General features: G+C 55.1%; 5 protein-coding genes across 5 annotated transcripts; 2 read left to right on the forward strand and 3 right to left on the reverse strand.

Annotated features, from left to right (window-relative positions):
• Nucleotides 1–2,415: 2,415 nt before the first annotated feature.
• Nucleotides 2,416–4,917, reverse strand: BZA05DRAFT_477438 (uncharacterized protein). Its single transcript, XM_051488307.1, has 5 exons — nt 4,429–4,917; nt 4,304–4,335; nt 4,170–4,249; nt 4,010–4,091; nt 2,416–3,935 (listed from the first exon to the last, which is right to left on the reverse strand). Exons 1-5 carry the CDS (start codon nt 4,502–4,504, stop codon nt 2,580–2,582), a joined length of 1,626 nt encoding a protein of 541 aa, XP_051335270.1. The 5' UTR covers nt 4,505–4,917; the 3' UTR covers nt 2,416–2,579.
• A 1,381-nt stretch (nt 4,918–6,298) lies between these two features.
• BZA05DRAFT_190865 (uncharacterized protein) lies at nt 6,299–7,251 on the reverse strand. Its single transcript, XM_051479412.1, has one exon. It carries the CDS (start codon nt 7,104–7,106, stop codon nt 6,543–6,545), a length of 564 nt encoding a protein of 187 aa, XP_051335271.1. The 5' UTR covers nt 7,107–7,251; the 3' UTR covers nt 6,299–6,542.
• Nucleotides 7,252–8,319: 1,068 nt separating this feature from the next.
• On the forward strand, nt 8,320–13,547 carry BZA05DRAFT_190877 (C2 domain-containing protein). Its single transcript, XM_051479413.1, has 5 exons — nt 8,320–8,744; nt 8,898–8,981; nt 9,088–9,379; nt 9,452–12,420; nt 12,472–13,547. Exons 1-5 carry the CDS (start codon nt 8,616–8,618, stop codon nt 13,432–13,434), a joined length of 4,437 nt encoding a protein of 1,478 aa, XP_051335272.1. The 5' UTR covers nt 8,320–8,615; the 3' UTR covers nt 13,435–13,547.
• Nucleotides 13,548–16,295: 2,748 nt separating this feature from the next.
• On the reverse strand, nt 16,296–17,219 carry BZA05DRAFT_323731 (galactosyl transferase; the record flags this gene model as incomplete). The annotated part of the gene is made up of 5 exons (XM_051480462.1): nt 16,296–16,446; nt 16,517–16,600; nt 16,659–16,926; nt 16,984–17,055; nt 17,111–17,219. Coding segments are annotated over 5 exons (684 nt in total), but the record flags the coding sequence as incomplete, so codon positions are not given.
• Nucleotides 17,220–17,907: 688 nt separating this feature from the next.
• BZA05DRAFT_344176 (triose-phosphate transporter family-domain-containing protein) lies at nt 17,908–19,081 on the forward strand (the record flags this gene model as incomplete). The annotated part of the gene is made up of 3 exons (XM_051481111.1): nt 17,908–18,694; nt 18,752–18,879; nt 18,938–19,081. 3 exons carry the CDS (start codon nt 17,908–17,910, stop codon nt 19,079–19,081), a joined length of 1,059 nt encoding a protein of 352 aa, XP_051335274.1.
• Between the last annotated feature and the right edge of the window lie 3,635 nt (nt 19,082–22,716).

Below are 22,716 nucleotides of genomic sequence, written 5' to 3' on the forward strand. Positions count from 1 at the left end.
TGGAATCCTGGGGAAATCTCTTTTTTGTTTCATAATCGACCGCATGCGACCTGGCTAGACTATAGACGATAGATGATGGCAAGACCGAATGCATTGTTCGGATGAAAAACAAGAACGAGGTCCGCAAATCACACTCCCAATTCCCGCGTGCGAGTGAGATATCATGTGTCTGCCGAACGCTTTTCGCGATAGTTGGCGTGACCACAGGGGGTATCACTCGTCCGGAACAGCATGAAGGAAGTTTAGACTATCCGCTATCTCAGTGACAACGAGAACGAAAAAGTAACTCTACATCCTCATCCCCTCGTCGCCCGTACGCACAGCGTCACAGAGTCACAGACTGCCTCCTCGCCGTGCCTCCCCACCTTCCTCTGCTCACGTCTCCAGCCCATCCTATCCTCTTCCTCTAACCAACCAACCAACCCACCAGCCATTCCTCCTCCTGGGCCCTGGCAGACAAGCTCTACATACATACTAACCACGCGACTACCGCAATCTTGCGTGTGAATTTACTTACAGGTGGTGTCGTGCTTCCGCGCGTGCGTGGACGGTGGATAGAACCGGCGGCGGCGCGCCGGCGACGGCGGAGCCAGAGATACGTGGTAGGTACACAACGGATGCGGCGAGGCTGGGGACGGAGCATGTGTGGATAGTTCGCGTAGCCTTCCGTCCTTCCATCCTTCCATCCCTCAACCCACAACCCACAACCCCCAGGTGGCAAGATTTTGATGGGCGCGGGTGTGGGTGTGGGTTCTGCTGTGAGCATAGTTACTACCTACAGGCTACAATAGTAAAAATTGGGGGTTTATTGGTATGGAGGCAGTACCTACCAAAGCCAGGCGCCATTAGGTCAAATACAGGTAATCCAACATCGGCGAAGTTCTTACATACAGGGAGCAAAGGAGTATCATGTGAAAAGTAATGCCCATGACTCTGCCACGTCGGTACCTAAAAATGACATTCACCCCGTTATTTGATATTGATCGCCGTATGGCAAGATATTGGCGTTCAAACGTATGCGTTTTCGCACAGCTCTCATAACCTTACTACCTAGATCGATATGGCAACCAGATGGAATTTTCTACTCGTCGAAAGCCAATATTACCTGCTAGTTATGCGCAATCAGTGGATATGAACATTAGATCAATTTCGGTATTTTATGTGACTATACTAGTGGTATTGAGGATGTGTATTGATTTGTAGACCACTACGGGGCTGGCTTGTATGCAGTGATCCTGTGTGTCTCGCATTGAACTGCTATCTGGCATTCTGTCTATCTACTTCCATCACAACGCCAGCGACAACGCAGCTTTAGCCGCCTGCGCTGTGGCTATATAACTGCCCCGGCAACAGTCAACTCCAGTACTATATCCACGTTAGCGACAGGGCGAATCTTAGACAGGACTACATAGTACTGCTCCACAGCAGCGAGGGGAGTATCCCCATGCCAGCGGGAGGATAATTCTTAGCGGAGCTGGTAATCTACTGCTCCACAGCAGCGAGAGGGCAATTCCTAGGTGAATCCAGTACTGTATGGATATTAAGCCAGCAATCTTCATCCCCACGTTTGTATTGTAAAATACAGCGCGCAACTTGCAAGGAGTTGTAGCTTTTTGTTGACATACCTACCGCATCGAGCTCAGCTGTCAATGGTCATATCCGGATCGAGCTCCCCAGCCTCACCTCCTGCCTACGCCCTACACCCTTCAAAGCTTTGACCCCACCAGTTTACAACCACCCGCAATCCCACATGACGGAAACTCCCGCGTAGTTGCGTGGCTTCGGGGCTGCGAGGCTGCACAAGCTAGCACTCGTCGTTCTAGGCATCTTCGAACAAACTAATGCACACAATATCACTCGGATCGGTTTTTCCTCGGCTCAGCTCAGAAGGTTTGAATTCCGGGCTAGAGCCAGCTCAAGGCTGAAGCCCGGCGCGATTCACGCTGTCAATAGAATACAGTACACGCAGCTGACCGCAGCTGACCTGGCGGAATAGCGGAGTGCTGAAAGAAAGATATATAGCAATCGGTGGGGTTAACAGGTAAGTACTTGGTAGTGTGTTGTGACTTGCTCGAAGAGGAGAATCGTTCGCAACCATCCGAGTTGAGTTCCACAACGACTCGCGAGTGATAGTGACAGTAATCCGTCGCGACTTCCCTCCTATACCATCATCGCCATCACCATCACCATCACGTGCGCATCTCGCCTTCCGGATGGCCTAGCCGCGGAATCTCACCACCCAGTCCTCGCAAATCAAATCAGTCTCAGGTCCGTCTATCATAGATCCATCGATAAAACCCGCTGCAATCATGTTGTCCCGAAACATCAACTACAATCTGTACAACCAGTACTGCGCTGCATTTCAAGACCCACAACCACAACCACAACCACTCCCCCCTACCCCCTCCCCCTCCCCCTCGCAAAAGAGCTACAAGAAAATAAACGAATGAACCCGCAAAATATCGCAAGTGAAAACCAAGTCCAGTGCCACTACTACCATTGCGTATGCCGCCGCCGCCGCCACCTCGAAGGAACGAACGAAACACTCCCCATTTTCACGTCCTGCAGGCCCCGGCCCCCTAACCCAACAGATCCTCGAGTCCATTCCCGCCACTATTCGCTGGAGGTTTATTGCCAGCGGCCGTGGATCCCGCCGCAGGTCCGGTTCCCCAGATGCCTGCGGTGGCCTTCTCCTTGGCCATAGTCTGGAGACTTGGCGTCTTTGCGGTTGGGGTGGCCGACTTCTTGATGCCCACGCTGGCCTGGTTCCAGATGCTTCCGAAAGCGTCGCCAGAGGCCTTCTTTGGCTGTGTCGTAGTGCTGGGGGAGAGAGGGGAGCCGGGGGTGTTGGCCGCGACTGGGACCGAGGTGAAGTAGTTCGGCGCTGCGGGTTGGAAGCCGGTGTTGGAGGGCTTCATCGCCGTCATGCCGCCCACCATCCCCATGTTGCCTATGCCGCTCCCCGTGGTGGAGGGCGTGATGGCGGGGGTGCCAAAGGCTGAGGGCGTCGTGGATATTGGCGGCGAGGTGAAGCCGGTCAGGGTTCTCATGTCAGAGCGGTCGTTGCTGGATACCGGCTTCGGATGGACGATGCTGAGGCTCGAGGCGGATGATGTCAGGGGAGGTGGCATCGGTGTGGAGAACGAGGGCATCGACGGAATTGCTGGCATCGACTGGGTTTTCGGGGGCGCTGCGGACTGGAAGTCGTCAAAGTCGTCAAAGTCTGCTGCGGCGGAAGAGGTAGCGGCTTGCAATGGTGGTGCCGCCGCCACTCGACCCGAAGGAGCAGGCGCGAAAGCATCGTCACTTCCGAGAAGATCGACCTCGGGAGCGGGCTGCTTCTTCTTTGGTGGTGGGGGAGATGGCTTCACGGCGGCCGCTTCTTGCCGTCTCGGTGGTGGTGGTGGCGCGGCGCGGCGCGAGGAAGTAGTGCCTCCATCGTCGTACTCGTCGTACTCATCAAACTTCTGCGCGCCCCTCGAATCCGACCTCGAGGTGGACCCCCCCTCATCCTGGAACCCACCCGTCGCCCTTCCGCTGAACCCACCGCCATCACCGTAGACACCCCCGCCGCCATTGTACCCGCCAAAGTCCGCCGACTCGCTGCCGAACCCGCCGAACCTGCTGCCGCTGTTGCGATTGCTGCTCATGCCACCCATGTTCGTGCTGAAACCTCCAGCACCTCCGCCCTCGACGCCGATGTACTTGCTTTTTGTCTGCCTCGCCTTCTTCCGTTCAGCGCGGATCTTGTCGACGTCCGAGAGTAGGTCCGCGAGCTCCTTCGCGCGGTTGCGGACGTTGACGCCCTGGTCCTTGCCGGCCTGATCGATGAAGTAGAATTGGCGCAGCATCTTGATGGTCGACAGGTGCGAGCGCGCATCGTCGATAACCTGCTCGGCGCCGTTCTTGATCAGGAATTCGAGGAGTTGCAGAGCCTGTTTGTTGCGCACTGTCAGCTCCACCTAAATCCGCACGGTCCTGCCTGCCTGCCACCACGAGCGAGACCAACCTTGTAGATCTGCCTCCACTCCTCGGCCGACTTCTCAGTGAACCGTTTGTAAATCATTGGCATAATCTCGTTGAGCAATTGGCTATCGATCGATCCGTGAGCACAATGCCCCCTTCACTGCCCCCCTACTCCACTCCCCCAAGCATCGATGCGAACTCACTAATTATACGTTCCACTCGCAATCTCGTTCATGAGTGTGGACGAAGCTCCCCAGGGCTCATTATTTGTCGCTTCCCGGACCTGGAATGTGCATCAGCACCAGCACCCTTCCCCACCCGCATCGCGAAGACATACCTTCGCCTCCATTTCGGTGTAGTTCATCACAACTGTTCACATTAGCCATCTCTCATTGCGCGAGACATCTCTCGTTTTCGCGTGCGAGGGAGCAAGGGAGGGGGATGAGCGAGGGGTGGACCCACCATTCTGCGCCTTCCGTACGGCAGCCTTGACTTCGTAGAGGGAGACATTATTGATCGCGTCGCGAATCACGTCCATCGTGGGAATTTCGAGTGCGGGGTGGTGGAGGTGGAGGTGGAGGTGGAGGAGGTGGTGGTGGAGGTAGTTGTCGATGGCGAGCGTTGAAGTCGGGTGAGGTAAGGTGGAGTGGGGGGGGGGGGGTAGAGGTGTGAAACGTGCCAGGTGGTCGTGGCTGCTGCTGCTGGCTGCTGTGGCTCCGCCTATTTCGGCTCGCAAGCACCCTGCACTAGAGTAGAGTTCTACCTGCACCACCACCACCGCCAAAACCAACAGCAATGGAGGGAAGAAGGGGAAAATGTATCAGCGACGGAACTCCCACTGGGTTGCTATTGCACGAAAGCGATAGATTACAAATCCACCGTCTTTGAACATGAAATTGTCGCGGCTGTGGTGATCTGCAGAAAAGTCACGGTTTACTCTACATACCTCATAGCTGGACGATTGCAGTTACAATTGCACTTACAGGATGTGCCCAGATATCTAAGGTGGGGGCTTCCGCCTTGTTTGTACTCACTCACTCACCTCACTTCGAGCGATCCCCGGCGATTGGAGGGTGCGGATTTTATGCATGCATGCACGATGATGTAGCGTTTACCATCATTGTATGAGAGTCTACATGCAAGCTGAAGAATTGCAAATCGATTGGGAGAATCTTGGAATCGTACATACATTAGGTACATGCTTACAGATGAGACTCCTCCGGAGTCCGAAATGGGAGGAGACCGAGAGGCTCAACGGAATCGAGCCTCGGGGGTGGTGGACCGTGGAACTTGGAACATGTGAGACTGAGAGTGCTATTCAAACTCGGAGGTAGTGATTTGGAAGGGCAGTTGCTTTGTTACTTGGTTACTGCAGTCTCCAGCCTCCATTCACCAGTCAATGGGGGCTCGATGCACAGACTCATAAGCTCATGGAGTCGCACCGTTCCGTCTCCTTAGCAAGCGGAGACTCACGGCCCGGCACTCGAACATCCCCTCGCCTCGCCTCGCCACACAGCCCCCGCGCCGTCCCTCCCTGTCTCACCCTCCCCGTCCCTCCCGCCGGAGACAGACTCGGAGATCAACGAGACCTCTTCATTCCCGACCGTCATCGTCGGGTTCATTTCTTGACTATACCCAGGTCAGGCTCATCAATCAACGTTAAAAATCGCCATCAATCGACAATAATCGCCATCAAGATCGCCCACGTGCGCGCGAGGAAGTAAGTAAGCAAGCATGCAAGCAAGCAGGCTTCCGAATCTTCACTCCCCCCGGGATGTCCTCCGCGCCCAGCACCCCGCCTCGCTTCGCCGACATTTACAGCACTCAATCGCCCCACCACTTCCCATCACAACCATCAACCGCTCGTCATCGCATCCATCCTCCATCCATCCATCCCCCATCGAACGCACATGCTCGCTCGCTCTTTCTTTCGCGGAGTTGCCTCCTACTCTATCTACCACCTTTTTCCTTTGGTTTTTTCTTTCTTTTTTTTCTTCCGCATCTACCTTTTTTTCCCAGATGTTTCTGTTTCTGTCGCAACCAGTGGCGACATGCGGTGCCCGCGTTAGCTGGCTAGAGCGACTCTAGTGCGATGCGTGCAACTGGGCGCGCGCCGCGTTCGCTCCCTCGCTAGCGAGATTGAAGATTGGAGATTGGATTGGAGATGGGGGCGCACGCTGTGCGGTTGTGTTGCTGTTGCCACACCGCCACGGATGTCTCGACTTCTCGATATCGTGAGGGGAGCAGGAGTCTTGAGGGATGGGGGGATCAAGGCGACGGGAGCGGGAGTCCCGAGGGGATGGGGAGGAGAGACCGACGGCCACTCTAGTTACCCTACTTTAGTAGGATACACCATGCACGCGACACACAGCATCCCCGTCCGTCTCCATCCCCGTCTCCGTCCGTCTCCCCTTCCCCCCTTCAGGCCAGATCGTTCATGGCCGTGGCGGCCGTGTCCTTGTCCTTGTCCGTGGCCGTGGTCGTGGTCGTGCTCGTGGTCGTGCTCGTGGGTCGTGGCCGTGTCGCGCCAGCGCTAGCGCTGGGAGCGGCTAGCCGTTCCCCCCCGTCGCGCAACCTCATTCAGCGGATCTTGCAGGGTCCCCCAGCTCCCAGCACCACGATCGGGCGCAAGGGTAGGGGATGGGTTTGGGGGGTGATTCGCGTTTCCGATCCCCCCCTTCCACCCCAGCGAGGGAGGGAAGGAAAGAAGAAAGGAAAGAAAGCAAAGAAAGCAAAGAAAAAAAAAGAGCGACAGAGACAGAGACGGAGGTGTGGGTGATGTGCGATGTGTGATCCTTGCTGAATGACGCAAGCGGGTGGGTTGGGTCTGGCTGGGGGGAGCAGAATGGAGACAGCGAGAGAGAGGGAGAGAGAAAGAGAGAAGAGAGAGTTCCGTTCAATAACAGATGGAAGAGACTGATTGGCCGCCGGTGGGTGGCGAAAGCGATTCGTCCTCCGACGCCGACAAAGAGATGGCTCCTCCGACAGCAGTCAGGTACAGCGGATACATGACTCGCTAGGTAGGTTTGTACCTGGGAGACGATGGAGGGAGGGACAGCAGGTACGAGACAGATATGATAGATAGGGACGCAACACATGTCCGCGGGCTCGTGGGGATCCTCATCATCATCAGCATCCATCAACAACGCATCCACTTACTCTACTGTAATCGAGTAGGTCGATACATCCTACCCATCCGTCCGTTGCATGGACCGGCGGTTTGCATACATATACACGATGCAGCGCGTTGCATACATGTGGCCATGGAAGAGAGGATGTCCCCGACATGACACGCATCGAATAGGAATGAGGGGAAGCCCGTGAAAATCTGCAGATGTATGGATGCGAGTGGCCGGCCAAGGATACATATTGTGAGTGTGAGTGAGCGGGTGTGCGTGTCTGAGTGTGTGTGTGGTGGCCGTGTCTGCGCATGTTGTTGCTCCGCAAGTGGGTATCTGGTATCACTCCTTCTGCGTGTGGTATGTGTGCTATCTATCGACGACTCTACACGACTATGAGGAAGGGATCGAGACGTCGCGTGTTTTGCGCGCAGTTGGCCGTTCGCAGCATCAGCAGCAGCAGCAGCAGCAGCGGTTAACGAAGCCATCTGTTCTTTCCGTCTCTGGCCGCTGGTGGAGGCGTCCGTGCATGGTGGTGATGCACCGGTGGTGGTGGCCGAGTCTACTTTATTTTATTTTATTTTTGTTTGTGTTGGATTTAGTGCCAGAGTCCAGACGGTGCGGTAAGTAGAGTAGAGCAGCGCAGAACAGAGCAGATCAGAGCAGAGTAGGAGGTATCAGGTATCCATCGAGTCTACGGCGATGCGACATGGGGGCGAGAGCAGGATGCGCGGTGCGGCAAGCAAGGAATAGCGTCGCTCTGAATAAGTCCTCGCTGGTAGTGGCTACACAACACAGAACACACCCCCCTCCCTCCCCAAGAGACAGAGAGATTGTGAACACCTCCTCCGCCCTGCTTGCTTGCAAGTCACAAAGGACCAACTACTTCCTGCTGCCCAGCCAGAGTCCAGTCCCTAAACCCAGCAGAGATAACTAGACGGCCACATCCACATCCGCATCACGTTAACCAACTGGACGGGTCCTTTCCCTCATACCCATCCTTTGCTTTCCCTCTCTCCCTCTCTCCCTCCCTCTCCTCTCCTCTTCACCCTCACTCACCCCCACACACAACTCCCCTCCAAACAGAGTAGCATCCATTCAAGTCGATTGATCCCGATCCCAATTCCATTGTTCGTGGTCGTCCGCTTGCCTGCCTCTGCTGTAGCCTCGTCACGCATCCGCTTGCTCACCACCTACCCCTTTCGAAGGCTCTCACCGCCAATCATACCGCGTTCTTCTCCGAAATACCCTCGTTAGCCACCTCACCCCAACCCCCCACTACCAGCACCGACAGGCAACGTCAGCTCGGAAGCGAGCGAGCCAGAAAAGAAAGCAAGAAAGCCCAAGTGACGTTGCGGGAGCAGATCACTACATAATCATCTTTTCCCGACGCGCGTTCTGAACTCCAACACAACACTCGCTGCAACCCACCTCGCCCGCGACTTCCAATTCTTGACAATCACCCCCCTATATCCTTTCCCAGCGCCTTCGTTTTCGAGACGCTGAAGGGTTTCCTGCTGCCACAACAGCATGGACACCAGACAGGCTGCAAAGGCGGAGGAGCACCGCATGGCAAAGGATGCCCGCAATGCTGGAGTGCCCGCCTTTGAATTCCCCGCGAATGCGACTCCGGAACAGAAGGCTGCTATGGCAAAGAGGGTATGTTGCCATTCCCCTTTTCTCTTCCTACTGCTCCTCCGACGCCTCGTTCTCCCCCTCTATACGATCGCCGGCTCCGGCGGAGAGTGAGGGGGTGGGGTGACGGTGATGTGACGCGTGCCGAAGCTTGAGGCTAATTTACCCCCTCCATAGGCTATCCCGGCCGGATTGGATCTCGAGAAAGCTAAAGCTACAGTGAAGGCGAGCACACCGCAGGAGGCCATTGTTTCAGATCTGGTGAGCTCCTTTTTCTTATAATATCTCCGCCGCCGATTCTCGACACTTGTGGTACCGTGATTTGAATCGGGAGATGAGCTGACCGGTGTGTGTTTGTGATGGGTAGGACGGTGCTGGTTCTGGTGCGACCGTGGCCATGCCCGCCGCTCAGAAGCCCGCTCAGAACGGAACCAACGGTGCTACCAACGGTGCTGCCGCTGCTGCCAACGGCGCGACGGAAAAGGAAAAGAGTCCCTACGTGAACGGTTACCCCAAGGCTGGAGACGGCGAGTGGGAGCGGACCGGATGGGAGCCCAGAATAGGCAGTCTCAACGACGCGCTCGGTCTCAACACACTGCCCGACGGCGCCGATCATCAGACTTGGGTCGAGAGCAACCTGGACGACAAGTTCTTCGGAGGTGATTAAATTTCGAACGAAAGCCCGGTGGTGGTGTCCGTGTCGAACGACGATGGCTGACTGTGAGAAACAGAATGGTGGCACAACGCCGGTATCATCGCTTTCGCGTGTTTGAGTACGTGGTTCATCACCAAGGTCGGTCTCGGCCTGGCCTGGGTCACCATCGTCGGAGCCATCTGCGCAACTTACTACCGAACGTCCATCCGCCGCGTGCGCCGAAACGTCCGCGACGATCTGAACCGTGAATTGATGAAGACCAAGTTGGATACCGACCTCGAGAGTCTCGAGTGGCTGAATTCGTTCGTCGTCAAGTTCTGGCCCATCTACCAGCCCGTCCTCGCCGCTACCGTCATCAACATGGTCGACGGCATCCTCGCCGGTGCGACTCCCGGTTTCCTCGACTCTCTGCGCATGACCACCTTCACCCTCGGAACCAAGCCCCCCAGGATCGACCACGTCAAGACTTACCCCAAGACGGAGGACGACATCGTCGAGATGGACTGGGCCTTCAGCTTCACCCCCAACGACACCGACGATCTGACCAGTCGCCAGCTCAAGAAGAAGGTCAACCCCAAGGTTGTCCTCGAAGTTCGCGTCGGAAAGGGAATCATCTCGCAGGGTATCCCGATCGTTGTCGAAGATATGGCGTTTGCCGGAACTATGAAGGTCAAGATCAAGCTCCAGCTGCCTTTCCCCCACATCGAGAAGGTCGACATCTGCTTCATGGGCCCGCCCAAGTTTGACTATGCGCTCAAGCCCCTCGGAGGAGAGACCCTCGGATTCGACATCGGCTTCCTCCCCGGACTCAGCACATTCATCCAGGAGCAAGTCCACGGAAACCTCGGCCCCATGATGTACAGCCCCAACGTCTTCACCCTCGAAATCGCCAAGATGCTCGGAGGTGCACCCATCGATACCGCCATTGGAGTCCTCGCAGTCACCATTCATAGGGCCAATGGACTCAAGAATTCCGACAAGTTCAGTGGCACTCCCGACCCCTACGCCGTCGTCACCATCAACCAACGTGCCGAGCTCGCGAGGACCAAGACTGTGCACGAGAGCACCGAACCCAAGTGGAACGAGACCAAGTACATCATCCTATCGAACCTCAACGACTCTCTGGATCTTCAGTTCTTTGATTACAACGAAATCCGCAAGGACAAGGAGCTCGGTGTGGCCAGCTTCGCATTGGAACAGCTCAAGACGGACCCCGAACACGAGAACATCAACCTGCCAATCGTGTCCAACGGCAAACCTCGCGGTAACATCATGTTTGACGTTCGTTTCTTCCCGGTTCTCGAAGGCCGCATCCTCGACGACGGAACCAAGGAACCCGTCCCGGAGAGCAACACCGGTATCGCTCGCTTCACCATCCATCAGTGCAAGGACCTCGACGCGAGCAAGAGTGTGATTGGACAGCTGTCGCCGTACGCACAGATGACCCTTAACAGCAAGCCGATATTCACCACCAAGATCAAGAAGCGCAACAACGACCCGCAGTTTGAGGAATCCCACGACATGCTCATCACCAACCGTCGTACTTGCAAGCTCGGTGTCATCGTCAAGGACGAGCGCGGTTTTGTCGACGATCCCGTTCTCGGAAAGTACCAGATCAAGCTCACGGACCTCTTGGAATCGAAGGAGAAGGGTACCGAATGGTTCAACCTCGTTGGCTCAAAGAGCGGCCGTGTCAAGATGACTTGTCAATGGAAACCTGTCACTATCAAGGGTATCGCTGGAACCGGTGGCTACATCACCCCGATCGGTGTCATGCGTTTGCACTTCCAGAGCGCAAAGGATCTCCGAAACTTGGAGGCTCTCGGCAAATCCGACCCCTACGTCCGCGTCATGCTTGCCGGTGCCGAGAAAGCCAGAACCGTCACCTTCGAGAACGACCTCAACCCGGCTTGGGACGAAGTCCTGTACGTCCCGGTTCATTCCGCCAAGGAGAAGTTGACCCTCGAGGTTATGGATCAAGAATCTATGGGCAAGGATAAGTCCCTTGGTGCCATCGAGCTGAGTCTGGAGGAGTTCATCAAGCAGGACTCTCAGGAGCTCTACCAGGTCCACGCCGAGAAGAGGAACCGCTCCGAGGGATTGTATCTTGGAAAGAAGACCACTCCCAAGGGAACACTCAACTTCACCGCCTCCTTCTTCCCGTGTCTCAACGTTGCTGATCCCGAGGAGGAAGAAGAGGAGAAGAAACTTCTCGAAATTGAGAAGCAAGAGGCGGAAGAGGCGAAGAAAGCCCTCGGGGTCCCGGCTCCGGGCTCCTCTCCCAAGATTGCCGAGCCTGTTGCCGAAGCCGACATGGCGAAGACGCCGGTTAATGTTGCGTTTACGGATGCCGATGGTGACGAGACCGACAAGAAGGCTCCCAAGATCCGGTTGTCTCCCGAAGAGCTGCTCCGTCACGATTCCGGTCTCATCATCTTCAAGTTCATCGATGGCGCGCTCGCCCACAAGGATTGTTACCTCGAGGTCCTCATGGACGACATGCACTTCCCCAGTTTTTCCAGCACTAGGATTCGGTCGAAGAACGTCAAGTTCGATGAGATTGGTGATGCGATGGTCCGTGAACTCGAGTTCTCCAAGATCACTCTTCGTCTGCGCGAGCACGGTGACGATGGCGAGGATGCCGTCTTGGCCAAGCTTGGTGGAAGTACTCTCGAAACTCTCAAGATGTGCCTGAACAACCCGACCGTTCTTACTCTGAAGGACAAGGATGGACAGCCTAGCAAAGTCAAGATCAGCTTGAAGTACATCCCGGTCGTCATGAAACTGGACCCCAGCGAGAGCATCAGCAACATGGGCACCCTCCGCGTTGACATCCTCGATGCTGCGAATCTTCCTGCTGCCGACCGCAACGGCAAGAGCGACCCCTTCTGCGTGTTCGAACTCGACGGCAAAGAGATCCACAAGACCAAGGTGCAGAAGAAGACGCTCCACCCGGCTTGGAACGAGGTTTTCGAGACCCAGGTTGCTTCCCGTGCGGCGGCAAAGTTCGAGGTTGAGATATTTGATTGGGATATCGGTACCAAGGTGAGTGTTTAATCGACTCGGGTTCAGAGCGAGTACTGATGATCGGCGCAGGCGGACTTTTTGGCCAAGACGAGCATTGACTTGACAGCGATAGAACCCTTTAAGCCGCAGACCGTTGTCTACAAGCTCAAGGGCAAGAAGGGCGAGGAAGGTAAGTTTGGCGAGTTGCGTCTGAGGATGGTATTCAAGCCAGACTACGTCACCCGTACTCGCCAGGGATCATCGACGTTCCACGGTACCTTTGCGGCACCCGGAAAGCTCGTCACTGGTGTTGCCGGTGCTCCCCTCAAGGTCGGAGGCGCTGCCGTCGGTGGAATCTCCAAGGGCGCTTCGTTCCTCAAGAAGAACACCTTTGGTCGTGCTAAGTCAAACACCGTGTCGGAGGACGAGCCGGTGGTCATTGAGCCGGAGATGCAGGCGATTTCTGAGAACCGTCCCATGTCGAGTGGAAGTGCCATCCGCATGGATGGCGCCGACGACCGTCTATTGACCCCCACTGGACGTGGCTCCTCTAGCCTAAGCCCTAACTCAGCAGCCAGGAGCACCTCCCCCCACGCCCGCTCGCGCAGCACCTCGAGTCAACACTCGGTCCCGGGCGTTATCGGCAGCGGCCCCGACTCGGGCACCGCCACTATCCGCCTCGTCGCCGCCTCCGGCTACCCCGCGGGCACCAATGTACAGGTCCGAATCCGCGCCGTCGACAAGAACAAGGACCTCCTCAAGTCGAAGACCGTCAAGTCCTCAACCGGTGATGCCTCCTACGACGAGCAATTCAGTGTCCAGTGCTTTGCCGACACGCAGTTCAAGGTATTCGTCAAGGACAACCACCTGTTCAAGGACGAGGAACTGGGCGAGGGCTTGTTCGCTGTGGACGATACTGGTTCAGGAAACGACACCATCGTCAATGTCGGCGAGGGCCGCGTTACCTTGCGCACTAGCTTCAAGAGCGCGGAAAACGCAAGTACCGCTGACAGTCCTAAGGCGTCCAGGAGGAAGGGTTTGCTGAAGAAATGATACAGATGTAGGACTTGTTTGAACGAAAGAGACGGAAACGTTTGCGGCTCTGATGGAATAAGGCGCTGGCTGGGTTAGGAGTAAGTAGAGGTATTGCGCTCGCTTGGGGGACTATCGGAATATGGTCTCTCGCTTTTTGCGCGGGGTTTCTTCTTGCGTGGTTGGGCGTTTTTTTTTTCGCTTTCGCTTGCTTGTTGTTGGTACCCGTTTTTGTCTGGTCTGTGTATGTCTAACCTCCTTTGCATTTGGACGATGAAGCGATACTTCTTTACTACATCATGCTTCTCTTTCTTCTCATCTTTTTTTTGCTGTGTGTTGTATGACATTTTATTCTCCATTTATTTTTTTGCTACAGTGTTTCGTTTTCAGCGGTTGAGGGATGGGGACGCGGGGACAAATGCATGGGCCGGGCGTGTGGGGGCGTGTGGGGTGTGTGGGATGAACACGGGGGATGAACACGGGGGATGAACATGAGGAGTGGTAATGAAGGGAGTTACAAGCTACAAGCTACTCGTCGTGGACCGAGTGATCTGATGGTGTGATGGTGTGATAGTGTGATGGTGTGGATTGTCACCAAGTTGTGTTATCTACTGTGTAATCATTTCGTTTCACGGTTTGTCCGATACAATGATATGTACAATGATGGTACTAATTTGTTTAAACATACTTTCCTCAGGTTTTTAGTAGCCAGGTGGGTGGTAAGGTGGTAACGATGCGAACATTAAAACTCACATGGCGGAATCGAGTGATCTGGGGGTAAGGTTGGAAGGATGGAAGGCTACGCGAACAACGGTATACAACCAGGCTGCGTCGCAGCAATTGACGGATCCGCTCCCACGATCCCTCGCCCCCGCCACCACTGCCACTGTTTCAATCCGTGCTGCATTGCAGTGTGCACGCGGATATACCTATCCTCCAGTGAATGTATCCAGCAGGAAGAGAGCTCGCCCCGTCTCGGGCTGAGCTCTACCCAGTATGTCGACAATGCTACACCACCTTGTTCCCCTTTACGCGAGGGTGAAGGTGGCCGAGTTGATATCCATCTAGTGCATACTGCGACATTAATCACCACTGCAGGCGTTCAATTGATGTGATACCCTGCAGCCCTTCGAAACCGCATTGGATCTCGTGCTATCATGCCTCACTCACCTCCCACCTGCCGTTACGGTACCCCCACGTCGCGACACGGGAATCCGCAGGGTAGAAAGTTGGGAGCGCTACTACCGGGTAGATCAACACCTGCCATACTACCCTGCTACTACGGGAATACGCTTTGGCGATGAGGGATGAGACGTGCTATGCATGGCTGCTGAGAGCTGGTGGCCGATTTTGAGAGGATATGGCCAGAGATCTCGCGTACGAGGCCACGATATTACGGCTTGTGGGGGGAGGGGGTAGCGTCGGAGGCAGGGCCAACCTCATCAACGTCTCAAGCTTCGAGTCTTCGACTCTGTTGGGGATGTAGTCCTTGAGCGTGAGGTAGTGGTGGTCATGTCGGTATGCGAGAGCGGATGCCCAGTCTACACGTAACACGTTATCGGACGAAGACTAGCACGACACTTCCCATAGTGTGCGCTGTGTCAGAGAAGAGCACGTACGCCCCATCCCGCTGAGGGCGGTGTCTTGTATGTTTGGCTATGGGAATGGTATGTGAGGGTGAAAATGCTCTGCCTGCAACGCATAGAACAACTACCGGACATCATCACCATCCAGCTGTTGTCGTAGGACGAGTGCTACTTTATGTCGCACCGTGGCTTAACCCAGCGTCAGCACCAAAATCAAAATCCCAAAACTCAAAAACTCAAAACTTGCTTGGAAAATACAACAGCCGGACCAGCGTTTTTTTACCCGTGTGTGAACCCGGAACGTTGGTGCGCTCTCCGCGTCGATTGCGCGGCTAGACTCCATACTGGGCTACGCGGGGTTTTTTCCGTGGAGTGGAGTTGGAGGTGTTGGGGTGGTATCTAGTTATACTGGTGGGGTCGAAGGGGTGGGGCCAAAGGGGTGGAGGGGTGTAGGGGTGTAGGCAGGGGGGAAGCTCACCCGGATACATATGTGAGAGGATATGGCCAGATAAATCGCCTACCTACGAGGCTACGATAGGGCTTGTGGGGGGAGGGGTACCGACGGAGGTAGGGACAACCTCATCAACGTCTCGAGCTTCGGCGCCGTTCAGTATGTAGTTTTTCGAGCGTGAGGTGGTGGTGGTGGTGGTTATAGTGCGGCTTTCCATCCCGTATGACTAAGTAGACATGACGTCGTCCACGCAAGCCAGCCGCGCTGTACAGACGGGACCAGTGAGTAGTCCGGCCGGCAGCGGCTTGGTAGCATCTACCCGACCAGAGCGCGCAGCCAAGCAGGCACCACGCCGGAGCAGGGGTCATGCTCGGGCCCATCATTGCGGTTTCGGGAATCGGAATTTGGAATTGGGCTGCCATACATACTCTAAACATAGGCTGCCCAGGCCCCAGTGCCATTACCCGTATGCCCACCTACCCGCTGGGCCGCTGCCTAGTGCCCAGAGAAAATCGGGCCGAGTTCCCTGCACTTCGGGAGTACGCTTGTTTTAACGCACTGGCTTTGTTTCACGCCATGCTGTTGCTTTCGACCCCTGGTTTGTGTACAGGCAGTTTTTTCTCTTCACGGTGGGATGCTACGCGTTCGAAGGTCTGCTACTGCACGTTCGACACCATTATAAAGAACAATATTTTCGCAAAGAAAGAAAAAAACCCCAAGTCTATAGTATGATCGGCGCAAGCAAGCGATATCTACACCTTTCTAGGCAGCGTATCAGTATTTACGACCGTCCTCCTATTCCAGAAGTCGACGGCGAGCTTATCACAATCCTGCCCGGAGTTCCGACATCCAGCAAAGTGCACCAGAAAGTCGTGTTGCTGAAAGTGGCCCGGGTAGATGTTGATCTTGCTCTGCTCCACGATGCCGACGTGCTTGCGCACGTGTGGGTGCGTCAGGATTAGGTGCGCGAGGCCGTCTTGCTCGTTGAAAGTGAACCTGCGGGAGAGGCTGTTAGGTGTGTACTGGATGCCCAGTGAGGCGGTGGAGAGGGGAAGGGTGGAAGTACTTGTTCTTGATGAGATAGGGGTCGCGCCAGAGGTCGACGAACGCAGACATGAAGGCGTTTCGACGGACAAAGAAGCTTCCGGTACTATGAATGGTCAGAACTGCCCACGAACGTCAACACCGTTTGGGGGAGGGGGACAAACTTGAGTCCGTTGCTGTCGTTCGATATGATGAGGTAGATGTTGTTCGGGTCGACGATCGTGGGTGTCTTGAGTTCCAGCTCATGCTGCGGGAGCTGTTTCTTTCCACCGAACCAAATTGGACCCTCCGATTTCACTTCCCTCATCAGCGCCTCCGGCGAGAGGAGGTAGTCCCATAGCCCGATCGTTGCGTTCATGATGATGGCGTCCGAATCGAGACACCAGATCCACTCGACTTCCGGGTGCTTGTTGAAGGCATCGTTGAGGCCGGCTGCCGTCATGGTATTAGCGAAGCTCTTCGCTGGCCGGGGAAGCTGCTAAGACGTACCAATCTTGGACCACTGTGGATGGATTTTGAACTCGGGGTAGGTCTCGAGATTCGCCCACATGAAGCTGTATCCTGTTGCAGCCCGTCAAACTCCAGCTCAAATCTGTCGATTGGTAGAAAGACCCACCATGAAAATCGGCGTAACGCTTCCTGTTATCTATCGCCTTCTCGAGCCAGTCCTCATGGAAGCCATAGTCGCTTTTGGTCGCCCTGTCTTTCGGCAGGAGGATGAGTAGACGGTCGACCAGACCGGCTGGTCCCTTGTGGTGCGAAGAGCGCGAGGAATAGCTGGGTTCCATCCAGGGCTCTGGGATGGAGCTCTGGTAGGAGTGCCGATATAGCGCGGAAAGGGAGACGATAAATATCAGCAAGCATGCACCGCCGATGACGGCCGTCGTGGTGAAGTGTTGCCGTATTTTCGTGAAATTGGACATGGTGGACGAGAGTTGCAAAGCTGAAGGAAAGATGAAGGTGGTGTTTTAAGTGGAGGTACTTTTCCTTGAGTAGATGCCGTACTCACAACGGAATAGTTTGATCGCGGTAGCGCAAGCTCAAGACTTGCCGCGTAGGGTCCAAGACTTCCAAGCCGCTTATGATGTCAATCCTCTAACTATTCACAGTCCGGCTTCACCTTACGGAAGATTATTATTCGCTCCCGCCCCCCTCGCAAGGCAAATTAAGTATCTTGAATTGTGCGTTAGGCAGGAGGTTTCATCGATCCGAGGTGTTTGCATCAAAAACATCCATAAAAGACAGCGACCGACACGACAGCAACCACATCACCGACACAACCCTGATCACAGATGGGTCCATCGAATCCACGAGTCTCGTCGGAGAGCATTCCACTAGTTCCGCTTTTGCTGGGTATATCTTCCATCTTACCACTGATTCTTCAACATTGCTGACCCGACCCCAGCGAAACCGATGCCTTTGGTCGATCACTCGGACAATACCATTCCCCCGGAAAATCATGGCGACCCAAACATTGCTCTGCAGGAGCTATCCGATGAGGAAGACAACGAACCCTCGAGTCAAGAGAAGCCGCTATTGTACGCGGATGAAGAATCCCTTGCAGCTCCCCCGCCTGTGTCAAAAACAAAGCGAAAGAACCTGATCGTTCTCCTCATCCTGGCCATAAACACAATTTCGACCTGCTGTCTCGTCGTTCTGAATAAGTTCATCTTCTCTTTTCCGCGCCTGCAGTCGCTGCAGTTCTCCTTCACCGCCTGGCACGTCTTTTGCACCTTCGCCATTCTCTTCGCCACCTCGCATTCCCCGCTCAGACTGTTTCAGCGAATCTACTTGGACATACGCCAGGTGTTTCCGTTGGCGGTGGCATTCGCCGCATGGATAATCCTCAACAACCTCTCGCTCCTGCTCAACCCACTGGGCTTCTACCAGATCGCCAAGATTGCGACTACGCCGACCGTCGTCTTCCTCAACTACCTGCTCAACGGCGACACAGTCTCGCGCACGGTTTTCGCGGCACTCGCCACGATCTGCGCCGGCGCAGCGCTCACCTGCCACGGCTCCACGAACACCACTCCCCTCGGCGTCATCATCGCAATCGCCGCGTTCATCACCACCGCTGTCTACCAGATCTGGATCGGAAAGAAGCAGACGGACACCGGCTGCTCCGGTGCGCAGCTGCTGTTCAACCAGTCGTACCTCGCGTTGGGACTCCTCGGCGTGCTGGCGCCTTTGGTCGAGGGTCAGCTACTTGTGGCGGCGGCTAGTAGCGGCGGCGGTAGCGGCAGCGGTGGGCAAGGCGGTAGCGGAGATGCCAGGGCGCCGATGGATGCCAAAGTGTGGATTGCCATCTTACTCTCGGGAGCTACAGCCATGGTCGTAAACCTAACACAGTTTCTGATCATCGGGCGCACATCCGCCGTGACGGTACGTTTCCCTGCCCCCGCGATTCGTTTCTTCAGTTACTGACGTCGGTGGCATATAGTTCAACGTTGCGAGCCACGCCAAAACTGCCATCATTCTGGCGGTAGGATGGCTTCTGGAGCCGGGAGGATTCGGCTGGGCCGAGTTTGTGGGCACGGTCATGGCGGCCGGCGGTGCAGTGATTTACTCCTGTAGTAGCCGGTAACATGTTCTGCACGAGTTATAAATGGGAATCAAGCGTTGTGAAGTTTGATAGAAGGTTACTACGGGTGCATTTGTTTTGCTGGATCTTTGTCTCTTTAATCATATTCTTTTCCTAGCTACCGTGCCGCTGCAGAACATGGTCGGTGAGTCGGATCGTAGCGAGGAGCCGTTCGAAGGAGGGGGCATTCCGGGCTGTGGCGCATTCATGAAACCCAACATCCGAACGACAGCTCAACCGCCCAAAGTAGAAGGAAAAGTAGCAACATAGCCCACCTCGCAAGTCACCAGTCACTAATAAGGTCCATAATGATTGGCCATTTCACTACATCCCCGACATCGAGATGATGCCAAATGTGATAACTGTGAAGGGAAAAGGACGAGCTGTATCATGCTTCCAGTCAATCACGACAGCTTCCACCTATCCTCGCCGGCTTCCATCTATTCACCTCCGGTTTCATCCATTCAAGCTTTGCCGCCGCTGGTTTCGAATAAGCGCAGTCGGAAAGGTGTTTTGAAAAGGAACATTCTAGCGGGAGCCTGTGATGGATGCTCATGTGTCAGGCTTCTCTTGTGATTATACTTGCCTGTGAACCTACTACCACGTAGTTGATGTGAGTAATGCCGTTGTTGGTAACGAAGATGTACCTTATAATCTCGGATAACCGTCCAGTGGGTGAAATGGATTTAGCACCACGAAACTCACTAGTGTGAATCGGGTCCGCGCCGGCGCGGCAATAGAACATCAGCTGATTAGGTTGGTAAGGCTGAAGCTCCTGAAGCATGTACGGAATTGTAGATGCAGAGCTATGCAGCGCACCCTACAAACATTAAGTCGCCAGAAATCACGGAAAGCATAATGGAGATCAACTAGATCACCTTTCCTACGAAGATAGCACACGCCGACAAAGTGATATTAGTATTTGAAGCTCTTATTCTCACATCTACGGTTGAAGATGCTCAGAACAACAACAATGATGAAGACAAAAATATCGAGCTGATTGCTCCTTAAAGATGTCTACTCCAGAAGGTGCAGTGGGTGCGCTCACGACAGACTCGGTTGATGCGTCCTCAGCAGCAGTCTTGGAGTGTAATAAAGTACACTGAGAAAGTACTATACCACTCGGCCAAAAGGTATTTTGATGGCTGAAGGCCATCATCCCAGTAGCTACTTAAGGCCAGGATTTCTGAACTGTGACATGGAGGATGTGCTCTCGGCAGGTTGATTGTTGTGCGCTTGACGTATTTGAAGGGTGCGCCGGTGGAAGGTTCAGTGGACTCATCCTCGGCAGGCTCAGCGGTCACTCTCTCAGTACACATGTGAGACTGGAACGGTTTCAGGACGTCCAAGTCTTGGTAGATATCAAGCATCAAATAAAAGTGAGGATTTCGATAATTCACAGTAAAATAATCTGAAGGGGTATCGTCAGTAGTGTTTGTCACAGTTCAGCAATTCTGGCCTTAAGTAGCTACTGGGATGATGGCCTTCAGCCATCAAAATACCTTTTGGTGGAGTGGTATAGTACTTTCCCAGTGTACTTGATTACAGTGTTCAATGATGTGTAGTTGCTGGCTTGGGATTTCCATCACAATAGTCGAGTGGCTATTGTAACGGCACGGTCGGGCAAGGCTCCAGGTAGCGAAGCCGGGCTGGGGGTCGGGTTCTGGGTTCGGTAGAGGCAAGACAGGTTCAGGGGACAAGGTGAGGCAGGGCTCAGTGCAGACGGCAACTGAGAACAGAGGCAGGGACGAGGACTACGGCGCAGACGGCAGCCGAGGCAAGGGCAGAGGTAACAGTGATTGAATTAACAAGTTGTTGCGTGAAGAACTAAGTACAGAGGGGCAACGGCCCGTTTATATAGGAAACCCTCCACTTCTTCTCGCAACCTGACAATAACCGTGGGCGTGTGCCAGACCCTGAGAAATCCACCTTGCCAGTACCCCACTTCCGTGACTAATACCCTGCGCAGCCGCACTACCCCTGCTTACTGCACACAGCCCCAATTCCTCCGGCTCATTCCTGCATTGCCGCCCGCGCAGCCCCTTGCACTGTCCCCGCGCTGCTTTCCCACCCCTGTTCCGACTCTTCCTCGAACGTCCCGTCGCGAGCCGTGACAGTAGCCCCTCCTAAGGCTCGAGTTCCCACGAGAGCAAGTTGAACTGGTCCAGGCTTCGTTGGGTACCGTTGGTGGAAGTCGTCCACTACCTGTACGTCCACAAGGTTCTCCTCAGGTTCCCACGTCGGTGCCGTGAAACCCCTCCACTTGACTAGGTACTGGAGTCTTCCCCTCAGCGTTCTGCTGTCCAGCACTTCCTCCACCTCCCATTCTTCTTGGTCGTTCACAATTACCGGTAACGGTGGCAGCAGGATCTGGCCGGGGAGGGGGTCGTGGGCCGATGCATGGAGGAGGGACACTGGGAAGGTGCGGTGCTTTTGGATGGTGTTCGGGATGTCCAGTTCGTATGCGTGGGTTCCGATGGCTCGGGTAATCCGATAGGGTCCGTGGTGTTTGTTTTCCAGTTTCCGGCTTGGTCGCTCCGTCCGCCAGTTTCGGCCGTCCACCCATACCATGTCTCCAGGCTGGAAGGCCGGTGCGGGGGTTCGGTGCCGGTCCGTGTTGTCCTGCTGTCGTGCTTGGGCGTAGCGCATCTCACTTCGGGCAACGTCGTGGATCTGTTGGAGTCGCTCTGCCGCTGTCTGCGCCTGTCGCTCTTTGTTCTTGTCGGTTCGGATGTCAAGCTCGAAGTCGCAACGGGGGTGGTAGCCTAGGTTAGCAAAAAACGGGGACAGGGTAGTGGTGTCGGATGCCTGGTTGTTGCCAGCGAACTCTGCTAAGAATAGGTAGCCGACCCAGTCGTCCTGCAGGTAGCTCACGTATGCCCGGAGGTGTTGTTCCATTACCGCATTCATCTTCTCTGTTTGACCGTCTGTCTGCGGGTGGAACGCCGTGGAGAGCCGTGCGTCGATCTTGAGGCAAGAGCATAGATGTTTCCAAAATCGTGAGGCAAACTGGGGGCCCCGGTCCGATACGATGGTGTCGGGTAGTCCGTGGTATCTGAAGATCCGTTCGCAGAATAGTTCGGCGAGTCCCTCGGAGGTGATGGTCGTGTTGCAGGGGAGCAGGTGTCGTTGCTTGGTGAGGCGGTCCACAAATACGCAAATGGCATCGAATCCTTTTGAGGGAGGGAGTCCGGTTACGAAGTCGACGGATATATGTTGCCAGGGTTTCTCGGGTACTGGGAGTGGGCGGAGCACACCGTAGGGGGCGTGTCTTGTTGCTTTGGTTCGTCTGCAAGTGTGGCAGTTCCTCACCAAACGGTCAACGTCCTTCCGCATCTGGGGCCAGTAGTAGTTCCGGGCCAGGAGTTCCAAGGTTTTTGCTCTTCCGGGATGGCCCATAGCCGGCGGGTCGTGGTGGTCCTGGATCAGGCGAAGTCTGAGTGGGTCGTGTTCAGGAACGTAGAGGCAATCGCGGTAATGTAATTGTCCGTTGACTTCGCTGCAGTCGGCGAGCGAGATGTCCTTCGAGTGGCGTGTTCCGTTTCTGAGCAGTTGGAGGACCTTGTTCGGCACTGGATCTGCCTGATATGCTTCGGTTATCAGGGTAGAGAGTGCGGGACGGGGTACTTCCAACGGGT

This window comes from Tricharina praecox (assembly GCF_024521635.1).
Source record: "Tricharina praecox strain CBS 144465 chromosome Unknown BZA05scaffold_37, whole genome shotgun sequence".
Lineage (NCBI taxonomy): Eukaryota > Fungi > Ascomycota > Pezizomycetes > Pezizales > Pyronemataceae > Tricharina > Tricharina praecox.